At 37.9% G+C, this 20671-nt stretch overlaps 1 protein-coding gene across 5 annotated transcripts in view; it reads right to left on the reverse strand.

Annotated features, from left to right (window-relative positions):
* ABI2 (abl interactor 2) overlaps positions 1–20671 on the reverse strand; it is a 72361-nt gene that overhangs the window by 15432 nt on the left and 36258 nt on the right. For 2 of the 5 annotated variants that reach the window (XM_062579173.1, XM_062579170.1), the window contains exons 3-7: positions 18639–18815; positions 7972–8069; positions 7019–7165; positions 5886–6007; positions 1908–2066 (exon numbers count right to left, since the gene is read on the reverse strand). In XM_062579173.1, coding sequence (XP_062435157.1) covers positions 1908–2066; positions 5886–6007; positions 7019–7165; positions 7972–8069; positions 18639–18815 — 703 coding nt within the window. Of the gene's footprint in view, positions 1–1907; positions 2067–4707; positions 4891–5885; positions 6011–7018; positions 7166–7971; positions 8070–18638; positions 18816–20671 lie in introns of all 5 variants that reach the window. The other 3 variants (XM_062579172.1, XM_062579169.1, XM_062579174.1) reach the window with 2 other exon arrangements.

The following is a 20671-nucleotide window of genomic DNA, read 5'->3' on the forward strand; positions in this document are numbered from 1 at the left end:
GTACAATGCACCACGCTCCTGGCACCTATATTGCTACTGGTATTTAAGGTAGCTAAATTTACCCCACTGTTAGGTAACATGACTGGCAACATGGCTTTGGGACAGACATATGCTAAGATCAGTTAAAATCTGCATTTAAGATTTTCTTTTCAAATGTTAAAAAAAAAGTCTCAACATGAAGTAGAGAAATTAGATCAGGTAAAACAGGTATCTTTCATTGTCCTACAGACTCAATAAGCCAGAATGACTATCCCAACATAATAAAGAAAAATGCAAGTGGAAAACAGTATGCTTTATTGCCAAGCAACCTGCAAAAATAAGGGAGAGCAAACTTTTCACACCTACAAGCCTTAAATTTGTGTTTTCTCTCCCTCCCTTCAGGAATGCTGAGAACCAACTGAGGCTTCTGCCCTGCCACTGCTCCCTCCTGCTCCTTACAGACACAAGAGACCCTCTGTTCACAGGGTCAGTCGTGCTTGCCTGTGCATCCTCCTGCTCCAAGGCACGAGCCAAAAACCCTGTTTTACTCTTAACTACAAAGCTGAATTCTGTATTCTGCTAAGTACACCAACCTTAAAAGGAAAATCTTTTACTACAGCTGCTTATTTATGTTGTATCAAGAATGGTACTATCATTTAAGTATTTTCTTTGTGATACACAGTTCAAGTGACTAATTACTGTAATCATTTCTTTCTGGGTACAAAGACTGAATTGTGGTTACATAACTTATTCAGAGTCTATTTGGCATCTTCTATAATTACATTTGGACAATGTATCTGTAACTTCCAGGGAGTTACCCCTTTCCTAAAGCAGAAATGTACAGCAGACGTCAAAAATTCTGGATATACTGAAAATCCTCTTTACTGCAAAGGCAATCTTGAAGGGTTTCCTTTATAGCTATGTCCCTTTCCTTCTAGTCCATCCCCTCTAACCTCCAGCATGCACATCATGTGCTTAACAAATACCGTGTATTCCAGGCAATGAGGCTGCAGTTTAGTCATACGTCTTCCTCCTTTCCCATGCCCACAGCAGAACCATCCATTTCCTACTTAAGTTAAGCATGCATATCTCTTTGCAGGCTAGTTCACAAGCAGTAATATTTGAATTTAATCCAATCCCTTAAAAGCAGGTTGCAGCATCTGACCTGATTCCAAGTTCAATGCACAATTTAAAAACAGCAAAATGGCACCGCAGTGCTTGCAAATTAACATTCAGCGTTGCTTGTAATCAGGTATTTCTAGTGAGGAACCTTTAGTATGCCCTTTGTACCTCTCTGCAGGTTTGTCAAAAAAGCCTCCCCTACTCTGGTACAAATACCTTCATCTCTCACCAGAAGCACTGGCAAAAAGACTCCTTAGATGAGCAGGCACTGCATTTTCCCCTGACATACAGGACAGAACCACTCCTGACAGGTCATCCATTAGAACAACATCACATATTAAACTTAACAGATGCCACAGCTCCTGTGCATCCCATACTATGCAACACCACCGATGTCTCTCAGACGTCTAATGAGTTCCAAAACAAGGGCACCTTCCTGGGCTGTCCGTTAATCAGAAGGAAAAACCATACAAGCATACAGGCTGATGAACAAAGAATACCATTCTGGTACGAAATCCTACGCTCATCCCTAATGCTTGTCTAATGAGGACTGCACAAATTGTGACATCAAGAGTAATTTATCTGGCAACAGATCTTGCCTTGTGCTAGGCTGCTGGCCACAAAGGAAGCCGAACGCTGTACACTTGGACCACAGCTTCGGCACGGCTACCAGGAACACACTGCCACTCACCTGACGCTAGCTGTAACGTCTGCCACGGAGACAGACCAGAAGATGCCGGAGATCTGAAGCCCTGTGGCCAGTTCACCACGGTGCTGAATTCCACGGAGCAGACCCACTCTCTTACCTGGGTTCTGGTTATAGAACGGCCCTCCGTTCATCTGGCTCTGAAGGCTCGCCTGTGACGTGATTGACGGAGGACGCCGATACGGCAGAGAGCCCCCTATTGTCGGGGGCGTGTGTCGAGACGCCGGCCTGTTCATGCTGTAGAACTGAACTGGGTGGCCTAGGTTAGGGAGAGAGATGTGTCAGCAAGGAGGAGAATGAAGCCTCGCTTTTTTATATCTGCATTCAGGATTCAAGGGCTTGGAAAGGTTTTTGTATTTTTTTTTTCCTTTTTTAAAAAAGAAAGTCTGCATCCCAGGGAGCATTCAGCCACTTCAGCTGCCAGACTGGCAGAACACTGAGTGTCCCAACAGCAACACAAAAAACAAAAAAATAACTCTCACAACTGCCTATGCTCAGTATTGCTAACAGAAGTCAGTAAGAAAATGCAAAGGGGTCAATAAGAAAATGCAAAGGAATGTAAGCTACAAAGTTTCAAAATTACAGAAAATCATTTCTAGTTAATTCATTTTATATAATGTGTTATAAAAACTTTTTGCAGATTTACAAACCTGCAAAAAATGAAACACTTCATAGTCCAGCAATTAAGCAACCAAAGCATGCACAAACTAACCGCATGTCATCCCTAAGGCTCAAAGAAGTTACCTTCTACAATGCAATGACACAACAGTACTAACTATCTCAGCGCTGTCCAAGAAACATGCAGGGGATCATCTGGGGAAACGAGAAGGTTAGAAACTGCCTGAAGGAAAAGAATAAATGAAATCACACTCAAGAGATCCTCCTTCATGGAGCTTTCAATTGAAACTTCTTCTTGAAAAGCTTGTTCTCCATTCTAATGAACTTGTATATCAAAATAATTGATTCTGAATCTAAGCAATACATCTTTTTCACAGACATTAACAAAAAACTAGCAATCAACTTTGCATCTCACTCACGAGAACCCAACACTAATCACGAAACAAGACATGAAGCTATCATCTGTGCTCACATAAAGTTCTGCAGCTCATATACTGTACCTAGCAGTAAACTGGATTTCATACATCAGTATGGATTACACCCCTCCCTAACAACTGTGCTTCCATTATATGGACTACAGCAAAATTTCATGGTTTCCAGAAAATGAGGGGAGAAGGGGTGGTTATTGTGGTTGAGGACAGATGCATGCAGAGAAGTAAACAGGGAAACATAACATATGGATGAGATATTTTTTAAGTATCTGCACTGTTCTCTTCTCCTTCACTGTGGTAGGAGGTTCTCTACTATGTTTTGATTGCTTTGCAAAAATTCATCCTCGCTTGCTGTGCTACTTGCTTCTAAGAGCAAATGCATGAACTAGAGATCCACATTCCTCCTGTTTTGTACGGGTATATAAGTTTTGAATGATGCATCCTCTATTGGAAAAGTTTCCAAACAATCCGCCTACTACATATGCTTTTTTATATTTTTCCTCCTGAGCTTTTCCAGTGCGTCTCCCTGTTAATTCACAGTGCTGCAGAAATTGATGGTAATTCCAGAAAAAGGAGGAGAGAAGGAAAATGGTAAGAGATCCATGAGGAGCAAAAACTGTAACCCCATGAAAGGTAAACCAGTTAGTCTCTTCATGTATTTTATTTCAGAGAAGCCATGCAAGCACTACACTAATAAAACAATGAAAGAAAAGATCCTCAATACAGCAAATAACCTGAAATTTCTCTTATTGAATTGTAAATACAAATTTATAGCCATTATAATGTTTATTCTGCTTGATTTTGATTTGTAAGTTTCTTTGATTTGAAATGTAGAAGCAAAATGGCTCAAGAACTGGGATACTCATAGTACATCAAAAACTGAAAACTGTTTGAGGTCCTGTCTGACACTCCTCATCTTCTAAACGCCAAAGAAATTCAGACATCAGGATGATTTCCTGGAACCAAAATTCATCACAGTTCAGAAGCTTCCAGTCATAGTCACAGATTCTAGTACAAATATTTTCCTAATTTTATATATGTCAATGCACCTTAAAATAGATACTACTTCAGGAATGCTTCTGGCACCTGATGAAATTCTTACTATGAGAGGCTAACATTATTAAACACACAAACCAATTCATAACCCTGGAATAAGATTCCACTATCATCAAAAGGAAGGAAGTACATATCTATACATGAATTTGACTGTCTTTAAAGCAGATCTTTACAATGCAATGTAACATCTAATAAAAAGCTAATACAGAACTATGTTAGTCAGTAAGTGCCAATGCTGCAATGTTAGCAAATGAAACGCAAAACATAAGGCGATTTTATAAGCATTAATAAAGCAAGCTGTAATACACACTACAAACACCATCTATTAAACAAAATAGTTTACTACTGTTCTGCAAAATAAATACTTGTATTGCCTTGACAATAAACACACAAAACCTGCCCTTTTTAACAGTTTGTTGAAAGGAGACTTATCATTCCAAGGCATCAAAGAGGCAAGTTACGTATATTACACTTTGCTGGATGCTCCTTTTTTAATTTCATTACTAGAAGAGAATAGCGAGACCCAGCACCACCACTGCCTTCTTTCCCCAAACGTAATTTTTCTATGAGACTCTCAGTATCCAAACTGCAACAGATAAAATGATTGTTTTATCATACCTTTTATCACATCAGCATACCTTGAATTGTCTGCTATAACCAATAGTTATAATTGGATATGAACAGATATTTTCTAGCTGTATTTAAAAAGATCACTGCTCCTGAAGGAACTCTGAAAAGCCTCGGACTGTGATCACATCTCGGTTCATCTGCCCACTACCTGGAGCAGACACTCACCTGTAGAGGGTGTGGAAGAAACAGCAGGGGGAGTTGGAGAGGTGAAGCCATCAGCAAGGGGCTGGGCTCCTGCAGCAGCAGCAGCAGCATCTGGGGCAGCGGAGGAAGGGGCAGGAGCAGGAGGAGCAGGGGCAGGAGCAGAGGTAGCAGGAAGGGGAGAGGTGCCAGCCGAGCCAGCAGGGGCTAAGTGAAGAGAGGAGGAAGAGGTGGAGTTAATAAGGAGATCATGTTAGCAAGGATTAGAGAAAGCCTGTGGCTATTCAGTGTTAGCTGCTTATTAGATGCACAATATTTTAGAGTATGCAAGGAGAGGAGAGAAAAATGAAGCTATTAAAGAAAGGCTCAATCCTATGAAGATAGTAAATGAGGGTCAAGCAAATCTGCTGCTTATTTCCAAGTCTGAAGGTAATAAATCAGAGCTTTTCACTGAAAGCTATTACTTCTGAAAGATGTCTTTACTCCCTGTTATTCACGCTCTGGTATGTAGCACAGCAGCCTTTAGCTTTTGTACAAAATTAGAAAGCATATAGAAGAGGAAAGCCAAAAACTTCCAGTGCCAGTTCTCTGTTCAGAAGCATCATGTATATCAGATCCCAGTGCATGCCAACTACACCCTTTTCCTCACTGAAAGGGCTGACTGCCTGAGCAAAGGAAAAAGGAGTGCTAATATCGCTTCCTATTCCTGTAAAGCCTGAGGTTGTTACATCTGAACAAATGCCTTTTCATAATATTCAGCTAGGCTTGCATTAATGTACTAATGTACTAACTCTGCGCCTGCCTCTCTCTTAGCCCAGTTGTCTAAAAGCAAGCTTTTAACCATCTGCACGGGCAGCCAATGAAAGACCACCTACTTCGCTAAAAGAACAAGGAGAAACTTTCCCCTCGCACGGAAACGGGTACTGTGTCTTATGTAGTCAAATGTAGGCAACTAGGCAAAAAAATCTGATAAATCAATTAACATATATTAGAAACACTAGAGCACACCAGATACTCCCACAAAAGATACTACTTTATTCAAACTCATACTATAAATAGCACGTAAATCTCAAGGCTTGCCTGCTTCTGGAAACTGAACTTTGGAACAGCTCTTTGGGGTTTACTCACCACTGTGTTTAGGAGACTTGCAAACACAGAAGTTAATGCTTAGGCAGACAGAGGAACAGCAAGTTTCCATTTACCTGGATAGACACTGGGAGGAGACGGGGTGGGAACAGCAATAGGAACACCCACACTTCCACTTCCACTGTTCTCTCGACTGCTGCTCCGGCTACTTGGGTGGCTTCCTCCACTGCTCCCGCTGCTGCTAAAGAAACCAAAATAACCCACGACATGAATACGCTGTTCTGCATGCAGAACACAATTTCCCAACACAGAATCTCAGAGCAGCAACAGGGAGCTCTCTGAGAAGAAAGAGGGATGATACAAACCAAAAGCTTAGTTTTCTTCCAAAATTCCTCTTCATTTGGGTTACAGCACAACAGGTTTTTCACCTACTGAACTTGCCCAAGTATGAAACACTTCAGGAACCTGCTTCCAAAGCACATCGTTCCAATATTGTTAAACCCAGGCTGAGCAAATACAGATCTTTTTTCTGTAACTTACAAAATGCTTTCATATGCTTTCACATAAGACTACTGAACTCTGGAAACTAAGAAGTAAAGCGAAAAATCAGCTCTTCTTTTGTTTTAAGTCCATTTATTCAGCCAGTCTCAAGTATTTACGATGTTTAAAAAGTAAAGATTTCAAGGGAAGTTTCAGTCATGCGACATCATGAAACTCCTCTCAGTGGAGGAAAGGCTGGCCTTTTGAGATACTGCAGTGATACAGCTTAGCTCTATTCTGTATTGGAAGTTATTAATAACTTCAAAATGCAATGCTCTTTTTGAATGACTCAATATTAAGACATCAAAGACTTTTTAAACAAAACTGTGAACTATAAGCATACCACGCAGTCATTCAGCAAGCATAATTCAAGTTGTGTGTAGTCTTTTCCTGATTTTGTAAACATTTCATAGAATAATATCACAGTCTACATAGTTGAAAGATTTCACTATATGAGTAACATGCTAACTGCTGTAATTAAGTGATAGTACTAAAATAAAGGTGATTGTGGGATTAAGTGAACAATGTTAACATTATGATCTACTATTCTGGTTTTACTAGAACACATTTTCCTCATGCCAAATGGCATTCCCATATCAGGAACTAGTAACCCCCTCTGTAGAGGTTCAGATGGACTTTTTATTTATCAAGAGCACTTTGAGTCCCTGCAAGATACTAAGCACACTTGACGCAGGACTACGCTGAGTACCTGTACGTGCGATTCCTCTGATTCACAGACGCTGTTCTAACAGGGCTCTGCTGCGAGGGAGCCATATTGCGCGTTGGGCTAGGCACGTAGTCGTTCGGTACCACCGGAGGACGCACTGGCTCCAACGTGCGATAGGGAGAGTGACGCCTGCGCAGGGAAAAGCCTATTTCAGAAGCAAATTCGGACAACGCGTGTAACCAAAGTTTCCTCAATCTTTTAAAGTTAGCTACCTACTAATCAGTATCAGGAGCTGAAAAAAGGTTTTACTGCAAAGTCTGCAATATCTTTCAGGGGATGTCAAAAAAACTGCAGACATTCTTCCTGTACTTCAGTCTCCACCTGCTTTTCCTGTTCAGAGACTTTGTGCTGCACAACTCATTCATCCAAAGATTTCATCTTATCTTCACTGGATCAGAACAGCATATATGAACATGAACATTTATAACTTGTTTTAAAAGTAAAATGACAAGGTCGGTAGGCATATACACGATCACATACTAACAAAGAGCATTCCTGCCATTTACAATACATTTCCTTCTATCACCCAGAAGTTGGGTCAAAGTCAAGTTTATACACTTTGTGGGAAAATACTTTTATCACACACAGCAAAAATAATTAATCAACAGTACCATATACCAATTCAGGTATCAATTTTTCGGGTTGTTTAGCACCACCTATCAAAGTTACACAGTTAATGACCCTACACCTTGCAATGTTTACAAAAAGGTTCCGGTTCAGAAATGGTTGACGACGCTCACCACTTTCTGTCAGAAACACTTCATTTAAGACATACCAGTGTAAAGGATGCTGATGTAACATTTCTTGGTCTCCAGGATCAGACCGTTTGTGAACAGTTAAAGAAACAAAACAAAACCACACACACACAGAAAGAATTTTTTTTTTTTTTTTCCTGTTCACCAAAGCCCCTTTACAAGTTCAGTAACTGTTCCTACCCTATAGTTCCTTTTCCTGACATTGGTGGACTTGGTGGCTTCTGGGTGGGTGGTGTCGTACGAGGCAGCCCACCCATCTTCATATTCTGTGTGCTGACCTGTAGGAAAGAACAGGGAGAAAAATGGCCTTCACTAAGCTCGGTTTCTGGGGGCAGAGACAACAAGATTCCTTTAGAAATTAACTCTAAGTAGGGGCAGGTTTAAACAAAAAAAATTGAGAGGCCATGCATACTATATGCAATTTCCACTCTGCTATAAGTCAAGAGTTGTGCTCAAAGGACTCTTTATTTTATAGTTTTTCAAAATTGTATATACATGAAGAGAGAGAGAGAATTTGCCTTTAGACTACCACGTAGACATTAGATCACTGAAAATGCAGGTACTGTATCTAACTCCACTAAACCTCCCATTTCACAAGGCAGTCACCTTTTAAGATAAAGGCAGATTTTTCTGGTTGCACTACTGAATGGTAAAATTGAAAAATTGCTTTTGAGTACTCTTTAAAAATAGTAGAGTTTTTATGTAACAGGCTACAATTTATTGTAATCAATATAAATAGGGAGAAGCCAATATAGCCTCCAGCCATGATCCATTAATGCTTTAATGCTTTCACAATACTGTATCAAGACTATTTAACATATTGGCTATTTTTTAGATACATTTTTTATATACATAAATATAGAGAGCGAGCTATATAGAGACATAATTTTTCCCCACAATTTGTGGCAATACCTAAGAACTTTCAAAAGTAAATGGATGGTAAGAAAAATTATGAACCACAATGTAATATGACTGTCGTCATCCCTCTCTTTTTTTTAGGTTACAATACTAATGAATTAATTTTTATATAAAGAAATTGACTATAATTTCTAAATAAATAAATATTTTTTAGAGAGTCATCTGCATTCCTGATTGATTTATCAATCTAGGAACCATAGGCCATTATTACTGATGTAGGCATTTTGTTCACATGCATAGTGCCAGTCAGTGCTTGCACCATTAGAGGAATTGGTACATAGTCTTCACACAAGTCTCTGTTAAATGGCATTTTAATTATGAATGTCCAAACTATCACTTAGACAGAGATGTCCAACATACCAAAATAAGTATGCTTACATCCCCTTTTCTGTTGTTCATGTCATACTCTACTTCACAGCATTTCTTATTTCCAGAACAAAAAACTTGTCTACTGCTTCTACCTTACATATAAAAAAAGGCAGTGAACAGGACATCAAGAATATTTGCAAACAAATTAAAGGCAAATTACTCCTTTATAGTTTGAATGTAAAACCCAAGCAATGTTTGGGGGTTTTTTTGTTTGTTAATTTATAAATAACAAGAAGAGTGTAAAGATAAATATATTTACTATACTAACACACTGAAACTTGATTCCCTTGCTCTAATACAAGAACAACTTGCTATCACATTCTTAATTTCCTGGGAAGAAAAGAAAATCAAGCTTTGCAAGTTTTTATTTTTTTGTCAGTTTGAAAACAAATGTTTGGATTTCATTTTGCTAAAGTGTTTTGAAATGGCAAGTTAAGAAAACAAATCTTTTGAAAAGTATTATAAAGTCCTTTAAGCCAACTCTAAGCAACGAGAAATCTAAACTCAAGTGAGGGACTAGGTAAGCACTGAACTACAACTACTTGAAGGGAAGAAGGAAAGTGTAAAATGAAAGTACATTTTATTCTATACACGGAACATTAAGAAATAGCCCAAAAGCTGAAACAATTTTTTTTAAAGTTGCAGCACCCCCTCTATCTCCTCTTTCATTAAAGACATCTGTATCTCTCACCCACTTGAGCTGTCCAAAGGAAAAACCCGTACAGGCCCCTTACCCTTAATTAAACAGTTGCCGCTATGTCCCTTCCTACACTCATACATTTCCATCAGCCCATTAACTGTAGTGGACAGCGGGCTCAGGTATCTTTACATGACAGTAAATTGAGAGCAACCTGTGCACCCCTGAATATCCCATCTAAGTGTTTTAACTAGCTACATGACTGTGTCTTATCAGATGATGTAACCATTATCTAGCACTTTACAGCAAATACAATATCTCATGTATTTGATCCTGCCTTTAAAAGCTTTATTCGTATATGACCACTACAGGAACATATTCCTGTTGACAGAGGAAGGGAAGAAATTTTTTGAAAATGTGGCCAAAGAAAAAACGATCCTTTGCTGGCCAAGAAGTTCCAGTCACAAAGAAGTCGTTCTTAAAGAAAACTAAACTGAAGGATGGGGAAACATACTAACAATAAGCTTAACTCCAGGCTCTTTGAAATGACTTTACAACTTTGAAAATGAAATGTTAAAAGAGCAAGTAATCAAAGCTTACAGGACTGTCTTCAAATCTGACAAGACTGATGGCTTTAAGATAAGTTACTGCAAGCTTAACAACTCTGTCCCAATAAATTCCCCTTTGACTTATGGCCAAATAATCACAGAAAAGAAATAGGGAATATAAAGTTCTTCCAACAGTTCTGATCAACATGGACGTATCTGCTGGAATAATATCATGCAAGACACTAAAAACGGTTACAGACTGTGCTGAGACAAAATGAGAATAGAATTGAAAACTACACTAGTTACAACTTCAGTTGAGATACAAACATATGATTTCTGCTTGTCCTCCTCTACAATGACTTCTGCTAGGAAAAAAAAAAAAACACTATTAATGTTAACGCAAACCTTAATCTATTGCTTTTTCCATTTTGCACCCATTGTTCTTTTTCTATGAAGAGAGCTTCCACATACAAATTCTCATCCTAGGACATCCCTCTCACAGACTTTTAAATTCAGAAACAGCCCTCAGAATTCAAGGTTGCATTTGCCTTTGCTGTTAATTTTCAAAACCGTGTTTTCTTGAGTAAGCCAGAATTTGCCAGGAGTTGCAGTGTGTCACGATGACATTTCTCCTAGCTCTAAAGAGCTAGAAGCATCCAGCTCCTAACATAGGAAGTGTCTCCAAAGACGCAGCTGGTTCAGTTAGAGGGTGACAGCAAAGGAAGGCGTCTGTCTGTTGGGGTTTGCTTCCCTGCAGTCTGCAGGACTCCACAAATCTGTGGTTGGCTTGTAGTTTAGAGCTTGCAAATCATTTTGGGAAACTCTGAGGCAAGACAGAGCCTGCAACCAAAAACACGATGGAGTTTCTCCATTTGTGGTCATAGCTGACAAAAAAGAGCTAAAGACTGTGCCAAAAAAAAATTGAGAGAGGCAATAAGGATATAGGCACAAAGCTCAAAAAAAGACAAGCTGACAGCATCCTAAAAGAGGGGAGACAACCCTGTGAGCAGACAGCAGATCACAGGACCCACACAAAATGCTTGGAGGGATTTTTCAAACTCTTAAATGTTGAGGCAAAGAAAAGTAGAGTATGTTAGCAACTGAAATTACATGGAGGAATCCCTAACTAACTGTAGGGAAAACACACAGACATTCCAGGATAAGCAACTTTTTTGACTGGAAGCTATTTATACACAAAGTAGCACCCTGCAGAACCTACACAATGAGTTAGACAATATCTAAGGACCAAAGCTGCAACTCTGGCAGCACCAGAGGCCAGATGTGAGGTTCTGCTGAGGAAAACTACTGCATAAACAACTTAAAACTAGCAGATCTCTGACAAATAACACATCATGGAGGAAAGACTTCCAGTACGCTTTGAGACCCAGCTCCACGGAAACGTCAACAGGATAATCGTAGAGAAACACGAGGCTGGAAGCGATCACAGTGCCACGCCAGTAGAGAAAAGGCACTGTAAGCATCCAGCACCTTCTACACTGAGCTAGAGTGCAAGTTTTAGAAGGGCATTACCAGATGATTTAAGATAGGATATAGGACTGACCAGATCCCTTAGCAAGTAATCATTTAGAATTTTATTTTTTATATAATTAAACCTTATTTGCCCAATTTCTACTTCTAGATACTTCTGCTTTTTCATTGATCCCTGTGATTAAATCATCTTCTTGTGGCCCTACACATGACTGAGCCTCCTTCATATTCACATTTTTATATAAATTGAACAGATGGATTTTCTTCAGCACTTCACTGTGTAACAAAATTGTAATGAAAGAAAGTGGTTAAAACTGAGAAATCCTGCAGTTCATTCAATTCAATTCCTGAGAATGTTTTAATGTGCAAAAAAATTCCCTGAACAACCGCTGAAATGCACAGTTGGTCACCAGGTATGCTGCAAGTATTTGCACTAACGCACTGTGTATTTACCCAGCAGCGAGACAGTTAATTGCACACAGACCCAAACCCACAATACTTTTACTCTTCAACAGAACATCACATTGGCAGTTTAACTTACCAAGACAATGTAATTTTTTCCAAAATGCCTGAATGCAATATATTCCACACAATCATATCTCAAGAGGAACTATTTTCTAAAGACAAAATCAAACTCAGCCCAGAAATACTTAAAAGGTTTTACAGTCAAATCAGATTTTCTAAAATCTTCAGCATATCAAAACAAGTGGGTTTTGCCCATAAACCATACAAAAAAAATGTGTCCTATCAGTGATGTTCCATGGATTATATTCAGATACTTTAGGCAGCTATCCAAGCTTCCTGAGCAATTTCATACCTGATTCCCAGCAAAAACAACCCAAGGCTGAGCGAAAACTAACTTCCCACGCCTTGCTTCATCTTGTTAACACTAGAGACTGGGTGAATTTTTGCCCATTATCTGCTATCTCGAAGTAAATTCCTTCTCAGGCTCTGCTCAGCCACTCAAATAGTTATTCTGCGTATCTAATTAAACCATATGTTCATCAGCTGATTAACATGTTGATATGGAAGTGAAATGCCTAAATTTCAACCCGTGTTGGTCAATGACCACAAGGAAGAGTTTGCATGTTTTTACCACATCCACCTATGTAAAGTGACAGCAGAGCAGTGTCTGGTAGCAATAAAAAGGCTAAAACAACTCCTTGCTAACAGCAGATGCTATACAGACACTCCTCTGACTTGGAGTTGGGAGTTTTCTTCAAAACTGAAGATTTTTTTTAACTTTAAACTACCCTGATACAACACCAGAGTTAGCCCCGCTACAGTCAGTAAGTTTAACATTGTAACTGTTGGCCAAGACTTAGGCTTCTTTGCAGCTATGAATAATAAATGTAGGCTAAGTAGCTCATATGCAATGTGTCCTAAGTGAGTAAAGTTATTATCCGCACGGCACTAGGGTTGGCAGCCTTTCAGTTTTTTCCTTTCAGGCTCATGCATAGTGACTACGCTGAGAATAGATGAAGAAATTATCTCCAGCGAGAGCTGCTGCATCTCCTGCATGAGCTTCTGCGTTCAGGTGTGGGTTTTTAACACTTATATTTGGCAATGAGAAGTTGATTGGCCTATTTAGATTCCCTAAATCAAAGCTGTGATCGGGTTCACTCTGGTAAAAATGGAGAAATATTTTTAACTGGGGTCATAACAAAAAATATTAGTTTCAGTACAAATCTAGATATAGAAAAATAATTTTCTCTGAAGATAGAAAATCATCATGCCAGAGGATGCAAAATTGTCAGTCTGCATACAATCTTGAATTACACAGTTGTTTGTCATTTGTTCATAACTGCAGCAATGGAGACCAACAAAGAAAACCATCAGTTTGCCAGTTACCTTTTAAAATCACTGAGAAAACCACTGTCCAATATGGACTGCACCAAGAGTATGGCATATTCAGCATTAAAACTATCAGTCTTTTGTGGATAGTCAGAAAGAAACAGGTAGAAGATACATTTTGTAATTCTAAAATAAAACAAAACTAAACCTCTATGTGTATACTGTACCTTACACACTCATGTAAATATAAATTTAAAATGACATGTGAGAAATCTCCTTTCATTTACCAAACATTTACCATTGTGACCAGATGTACTACATACATTTAAACACCTTATTAAAAATACCAGCTGGCCAATTCCACAGGGATATCATTAGGTTCTCTACAGTAGTAGCTATTTAACAGACAATCTTTTCAGGAATTTGCAGGATTTTCTTCTAGCTTTTTCCAGACACGGAAAATACTTAATAATGTAAAAGATTCACATCAACTTGGACCTTTACGCAATAAATATTGCCATTCTGCATATTAATAGTCTATATTGTAAAAGATGGTTTTGTCCTTAAAACTGTTGTTGTCACTAACTTTCATTCCTCCTTCCCAAAATCCCTTCAGGAATATGACAATCTCAAGACTCAGCACAGGCTATACTCCATCTGTTAACGGACATGTTACATGTTACGAAGCATCATGCAGCTTTCCTTAAGTGTCTAATTGATCTCATGCTTTTTGTTATTTCTACAGGCACTAATGCTACTCGCATCTAAACCTCTTTGAGATCCCTTAGAGCTTGCCAGACTTTGGCCTGACCCCTCTAATGCACTATTCATTTAACATTTGATTTAATAAATCACTTGGCTTTTTAAGGGTGACTAAATATTTTGCACAATCAACTATCAAGTTTGAGAAAATTTCCATGTATGAGTGCCTCTCAGTACTTAAACAGTGCTAGACAGTTACTGAAAACCTTAAGGATACTGCAACTTTAAAAAATTATGTGCACATTTGAATTTGTTATGTACCTTTGGAGCACTTTATCTGAGCAATCTTACACTGAAATCTTAATCCGAATCAGACCATAATTCACACCGTATATAGGATAAAGAGAATATTACACAGGGGGAGGCTTATGCTCAGCTAAGCCTGCTACATATTCAATGTATCGTTTTTTCTGCATCAGGTTAGCACAACATTCCTCCCTTGTCAGTGATCTAGTAGATATGCTTAAATCAGTCAGTATTTTCCTACAAAGCTTTTAAAATTAACTGTGTTAGCTTCCTTATATAAATGCTTTAATTGATACCACAAAATATCTATCTGCAGTGAAATCATTCGAATAGAAGGTCTGATACAGGAGGGAAGAGGAGGCATTGTTTTATATGATCAGTAACATTCATCTTAACCATCTCCCCGTGTGTAATAGTCTCTGAAGAATAAGAATGGAAATCCAGCCCTGAGGTTTCTTACCTTAAATCTAAGCAACCACTTAATGCATAAATGGAGCAAATAAAAGAGGTAAGGAAAAAAAGCATTGAAAGGTTAGTTGGAACTTCAGGATATGAAGAGAAAGGAAAAAGGAAAGAAAAAAGTTAAGCATTCAGCATTAACAAAATAATGTATCAGTAGATCATAGAAAGAGTGGTTAAAGCAGAATGTGTCATGAACGAAAGATTTTCAGGCTGAAACTTTTAATATACATTGATCAAAAAGCTTTTAGATTAATACCTTAAAATTAAAGCTTAAATATTTGTACACTATTTATTCAAGTTCTTACAGTGCTAACAAAAGCACTGAAAGCTTCTCTCCTTTCAAAATGGAACATGAGTTCTAGGTAGACTAACTTCAGAAATTAATTACAGCTTTCAAAGAATAGCCTTATCAATATCCTTGACTAATATAAACTGTTATATGTATTAGCATAATTACAAGTAGCTGAAACAGAATCCTCTAGAGTATTAACCAAATATATATTCTTTCATAGATAATGCTGGCTGTTAACTCTTAATCTGATGCCATGAGAAACCCTTGTGCAAAGAGCAGGAGCAAATCATCATGTCTTGCAAGATGTACAGCAGTCTAAAAATCAGTATTTTCTAAACTATATATTAAGACATTAACCAACAGCAAAATACCATTTTAAAGTTTAGGCACTAGCATTTTGGCATTAAGTCATACAATGTCTTGCTAGCACAATACTCTACATTATCTTTCCCCACAACAAAATTGTTTAAAAGATTTCTTCTTCCATTTGAGTATCTTTTAATTTATTTTTAGTCCAATTACTTTATCATATTTCTTACACTGTTTGTAACGAACATAAAATATGGCAGAATCTCAACAGTGGAACATCCTGAACGACTATTTTCATTCATCCATTCAGTTCACAAAGAGACCATAATGTATCAAAGAAAATGTAATCTCATTTCCTGAAATAATCTGTTTTTAAGTTTAAAGTTCCACAGATGTATCTTCCACAAGGGTCTCTGCTTCACCCAGCTACCCTGGCAGAACCAAGTCCACTCTTTCTGGCCAGAGAGATCAACAGATTACATGGAAGGGTCCATCAGCTGAGATCCTTTCCTCAGCGGTATTGCTTATTAATTACGATGCCTTAATACAACCACACTCCCCTCTGAATGGGTCAAACCTCTCACCTATTAAGAAACCAAACTGCAGAGCACCTTCTCCTACAGACAGTACCCACATACGCTTTGAGCTTCTGAATGGTACGAATAGGTGCTCAAGTTGCTATACTACTTCTCTCAATGAGGCACACGGGATTTCTTGGCCTAGGACGCTCCCCGTTTCTCCTGTATTACTCCTTCTCCAGCGTGCCATCATTTTCAGGAGCTGCAACGAATGCTTGCTGCAATAGCTCTTTTATTAATAGATCGTCCTGACAGTGCATAATTCTGGGTCAAAGTGCTATTGGGGAAGCTCTGTAGCAGAAAAGGCAGATGGAGGACAATGAATGCATACTGAGGCACTGCTAGGGTAACTAAAATTTTAAAGCTGTTTACCCAATAATTCTTTCTGAACCCTCAATTTAAGGGAAAATGCCACAGCTAAAGCAATACACAGCTATAAATACACAAATTTATAGCTCCAACCCCTTTTCTTTTAACAAGTGGTTTTACTAGATCTCCTGCTGGAGAGTGAACTATTCTGTAGTTACTGAAGCAGAACAAAAACAGCATGTTGATCAGCACAACTGGCCACTTTCTCCCCGTCAGCAAGGGAACTGTTCTTTCTTCCTCACTGCAAGCAGGATGAACACCACTGGAACAGATCTATGAAACTTACATTAAAGATGGCATGACTTTAGGTTTGTTGGTTATCGCTTGGTTAAATATACAATACTTCTTCATTTTTTAAATATAGTGCATTGTAAATATCATTTGGAAGATGTTTCAAGCATATCACAAGCATAACAAATGGATGCAAACATCCATTTGAGTCATTATTAATTTGATGAATTATGTTCTTTTGAAAGAAAATAATTCATTGCATCACACTGGGTGCAATTCCACTACACTGAGGCAAGTGGGATACCAAGAACAATGGTTTAGAGCCAGTGCTAAATAAATTTGTGCTGCAGAGCAACTAAAAACTACTCTTTAATGAGTTCTAAAATAATCTTATTAAAACAAAAGTGATCATTAAAATATTAGCAATAGTAATCCTACAGGTTAATATGCTCCATCCATATCCAGAAGGAGTTCTGCTGACCTGCATAAAGTCAGAATTTGTAAGAACTGGCAGTAGATTTTGACGCAAGAATGACCATTTCCTGGGGAAAACAGTAGTTAATAACGATGGTTGTTTTAATTATTATTTCAAGTCAAGATAAAAAGAGTCATTTGCCTTTTTTTAACCTGATCAGAGTTATAAATTGAGGTTGACTCTTTCGCTAAGAAATGGGTGGGGGGGAAGACTTTCTGTTAACTAACAGGATGTTGAGAAGATCTTGAGTAAAATCACTCTGAAAAGACATTTAAACAGGACTGTTCAGGATTTGAACCTTAAGATTCTGGTTAAATGATCCGTAGTCATTTGAACAATTATCCAAAGCAGATAGCTCAAATTGAACAACGTAAGTAATCCAATGCAGTTTGGTGTCAAGCAAAAGGAATTCTGGTGTATTTTGATTGGAAGAAGCATCTTACCCTACAGCTACTTACAAGGTTTACAGGTTTGTTAGTCTGTCATGTAAAAATGACACTGCTTTGTGTTATTTACCTTTCTTCTCCTGGAACTTTAATACTGTCAGTGTTCTCATTTCCGTATTTGTTTTCCTGGCAGCACAAGTTAACAATAAGCTCACATCTGCTGAGACTGTGTTCACATTCAGGACATGCTTTTAAGAAAGGCATATCTAATTTTGCACGTGACATTCCTACTGTTCTGTACACACAGCTAATACTTGCATACAACAGCATCAGTTGCATCTCAGTCTGCTCTTTCCCCTGAAATTCCTCCTTTTTCTTAGTGTTAAAAGGCAAAACCAGCTGGCTTAGAACTCAGCAGGAAAATTCCCATTCTGAAACTCCATATGGCACATAAGTTGTATAGAGCTCACTTTAACAAAGCACATCACAGGATATGGTATAATATGCTCTGCCAAAAAGAAGAGAAAGGAGCAAATGATACTTCTTATGCAAACCCTTTCTTCAGGTGAGCTCCAAAGTAAGCCAGTGGCAATTACAGCTGGATCATACTTTGTTTTAGAAAAGCAATAGTTCGTCCTTAGCCTTTCATTACTCATGTATATCCTGGCAACTGATTCAAACCAGAATAGCAGAATCAAGCAAACAGATATTTAGAAGCACTTTACTGGCTGAAATCCATAGTCCCAAACATCCTCAAAAATCAGACTGAGTGGATTTGCAAGGTTCAGAAACATAGAGGCAAGGGAAGGAGAAAGAGCAATTGGAAATTAGGCAGAATTCCTCTTACGTGTATAGACACACTGGGAAGACAAACCATGCCAGGTAAGGAGAAACTGGTATATTACCATGAAAAACATCAAGTATTTTGAAAATACACAAAGACAATGTATTTGCAGTTTGTCTGTTTTAACAGTATCACCTACCTTCACTCCATGTCCAATATCATCTAGAATTGTATAATCAATAGGTTTCCTGATGTAGCGAACTGGTCGCTCCAGGTTAGCTGGTGCAATGATTTTGTGAGTTCTTGAGGTGTTTTTGTTTGTAGTCAAGATACCAATTTCTCTTCTAGCAACTTTCTCTTTGTGAATGTCCACCGTCTACAAAAGACGTAGTGTATTTACTAACAGCGGTAGGCATTTGAACACAGTTAGTATAAAAAAACTGAATCAGTTCTAACGTTTTGCAGATCTTGGTATACTGTGATAAACATATCACTACATGTATTTTCTTACAGCATCTTTGTTCAGGTTACTGTTGAACTCATCACTTCTAGACCCACATGTATAGCTAAGGGTTCTTTGGGGTTTCTATCACTCTTGCTGTTTATAATTCAGAAAAATTCTTTCTCCTGTCCACTCTTAGTAGTTTCCACTGAATTACTAACACTGATCTATACTATTTCTTTAATTACCCTTTCTAATTTTAAAATTGCTCTTGAAGCTCCTCTTTGAAACAGTGTCCAACTAGATGAAGTACAAGGGTATCTTCCTAAATCCTAACTTTTAAGACCTGCAAAGCAAACTATAAATAAGTTTTCTTAGGTTGCAGAACAGTTTGATAAACTACGACTAGTAGTCTTACAAGAGAATAAAATTTCAGTCAGACAAATCAGATAAGATATTTAAGTCTTTATAAAAGGCTCATTACAAAGCAATGACTGGACTTGAGAAAATGCTCAGTACTAACTTAACTCTATGCACAGTGAAGCCAATAGTTGAACACAGTGCCTTCACTAAAAATAGATAAAGCCAACATTGAAAATCCTTCCCTTCATATATTACAACGACTACTACAGGAGAATACCTAGTGCAAGAAAAAAACCTAACGAAAATATGTTGTCTAAACACATGTACTTGAATGTTGTTTGGGAAGAGGACTAGGAAAAAGGAAAATTTACCTAAAAACGTTATACATCTTTGCCAGGACAGAAATTTTTAAATCCTAGGGTTATTCATGTCATTTAAAAAAAAGAAAAAAGAAAAAAGAAAAAAAAAAGACTCTTTTTATCACAACTTTCCTTAGAGGAAATTTGCCAAAGTTATGAACAAAGGTGTAAGTTACAGGCTCAAAAAGTAAGAATCACCATCATTAGGATTTCTCTTCATTCAGCTATTTGTAAGATTTCTTATTATCATTTCAGTGACCATGAATGGCACCAGGTAGACTTTACACAGTTAAGCAAGAGAGAGGCTCTGTAGTAACTAAAGACCAGGTACAAATGAGAATTCATTTTCATAAGACAAGTTTTATGAGTTTTAATTTTCTGCAAGCAGATACTGGGGAGGTGAGGTTGGTTGTCAACTCTGTTTCATCCTTCTGTTTGTGCCACACATAGTAGAACAAGTAAACGAGATCCTGTGTTATCTTCTGCAATCACCAGGACTTAAAAAACAAACAAACAAACAAGAAGAAAAAAAATCCAAGGAATTGTTTCTTCAAATTCTTTCCAAAAAAGGAGATTTTCACAAATATCAGGGGCATTATAGGCAGGTTTAAATCACTATCTATCAAGATTTCCCACTAACATATTTTCAATTGTTTGCAATTTTCCTAAATTTTAAAACACTGAACAGAACTTTCTCATGTGTATTTCTACCATCTCCAGTATGATCTAACTAGATCTGGAAATTTTCTGATGAAGCAGCACAGCTACAGAATGTAAGCTACAGAAAAATACATTATTCAAGGTCAAAAAAATGTTGGCAAATCTCTCTTTGAAAAACTCCAGTTTGTTGAGTAATGATCTGAAATTTAATAGGGGTGATTAAACTGTCTGGGACCTATCTTCCACCACCCTCACAAAAACCCACTCAAATGTGTCCAAAATACAAGCCTTTGCAGAAATTCAGAGTTCATACAAGCTTAATAGAAACCTGCACATTATAACAGCTAATACTTTAGCAAGTAAACCGCTCTCCAATCAATTTGGCCCTTCCTGAAGTTCCCAGTGATG

Source organism: Rhea pennata, chromosome 6, assembly GCF_028389875.1.
Source record: "Rhea pennata isolate bPtePen1 chromosome 6, bPtePen1.pri, whole genome shotgun sequence".
Taxonomy (NCBI): Eukaryota; Metazoa; Chordata; class Aves; order Rheiformes; family Rheidae; genus Rhea; species Rhea pennata.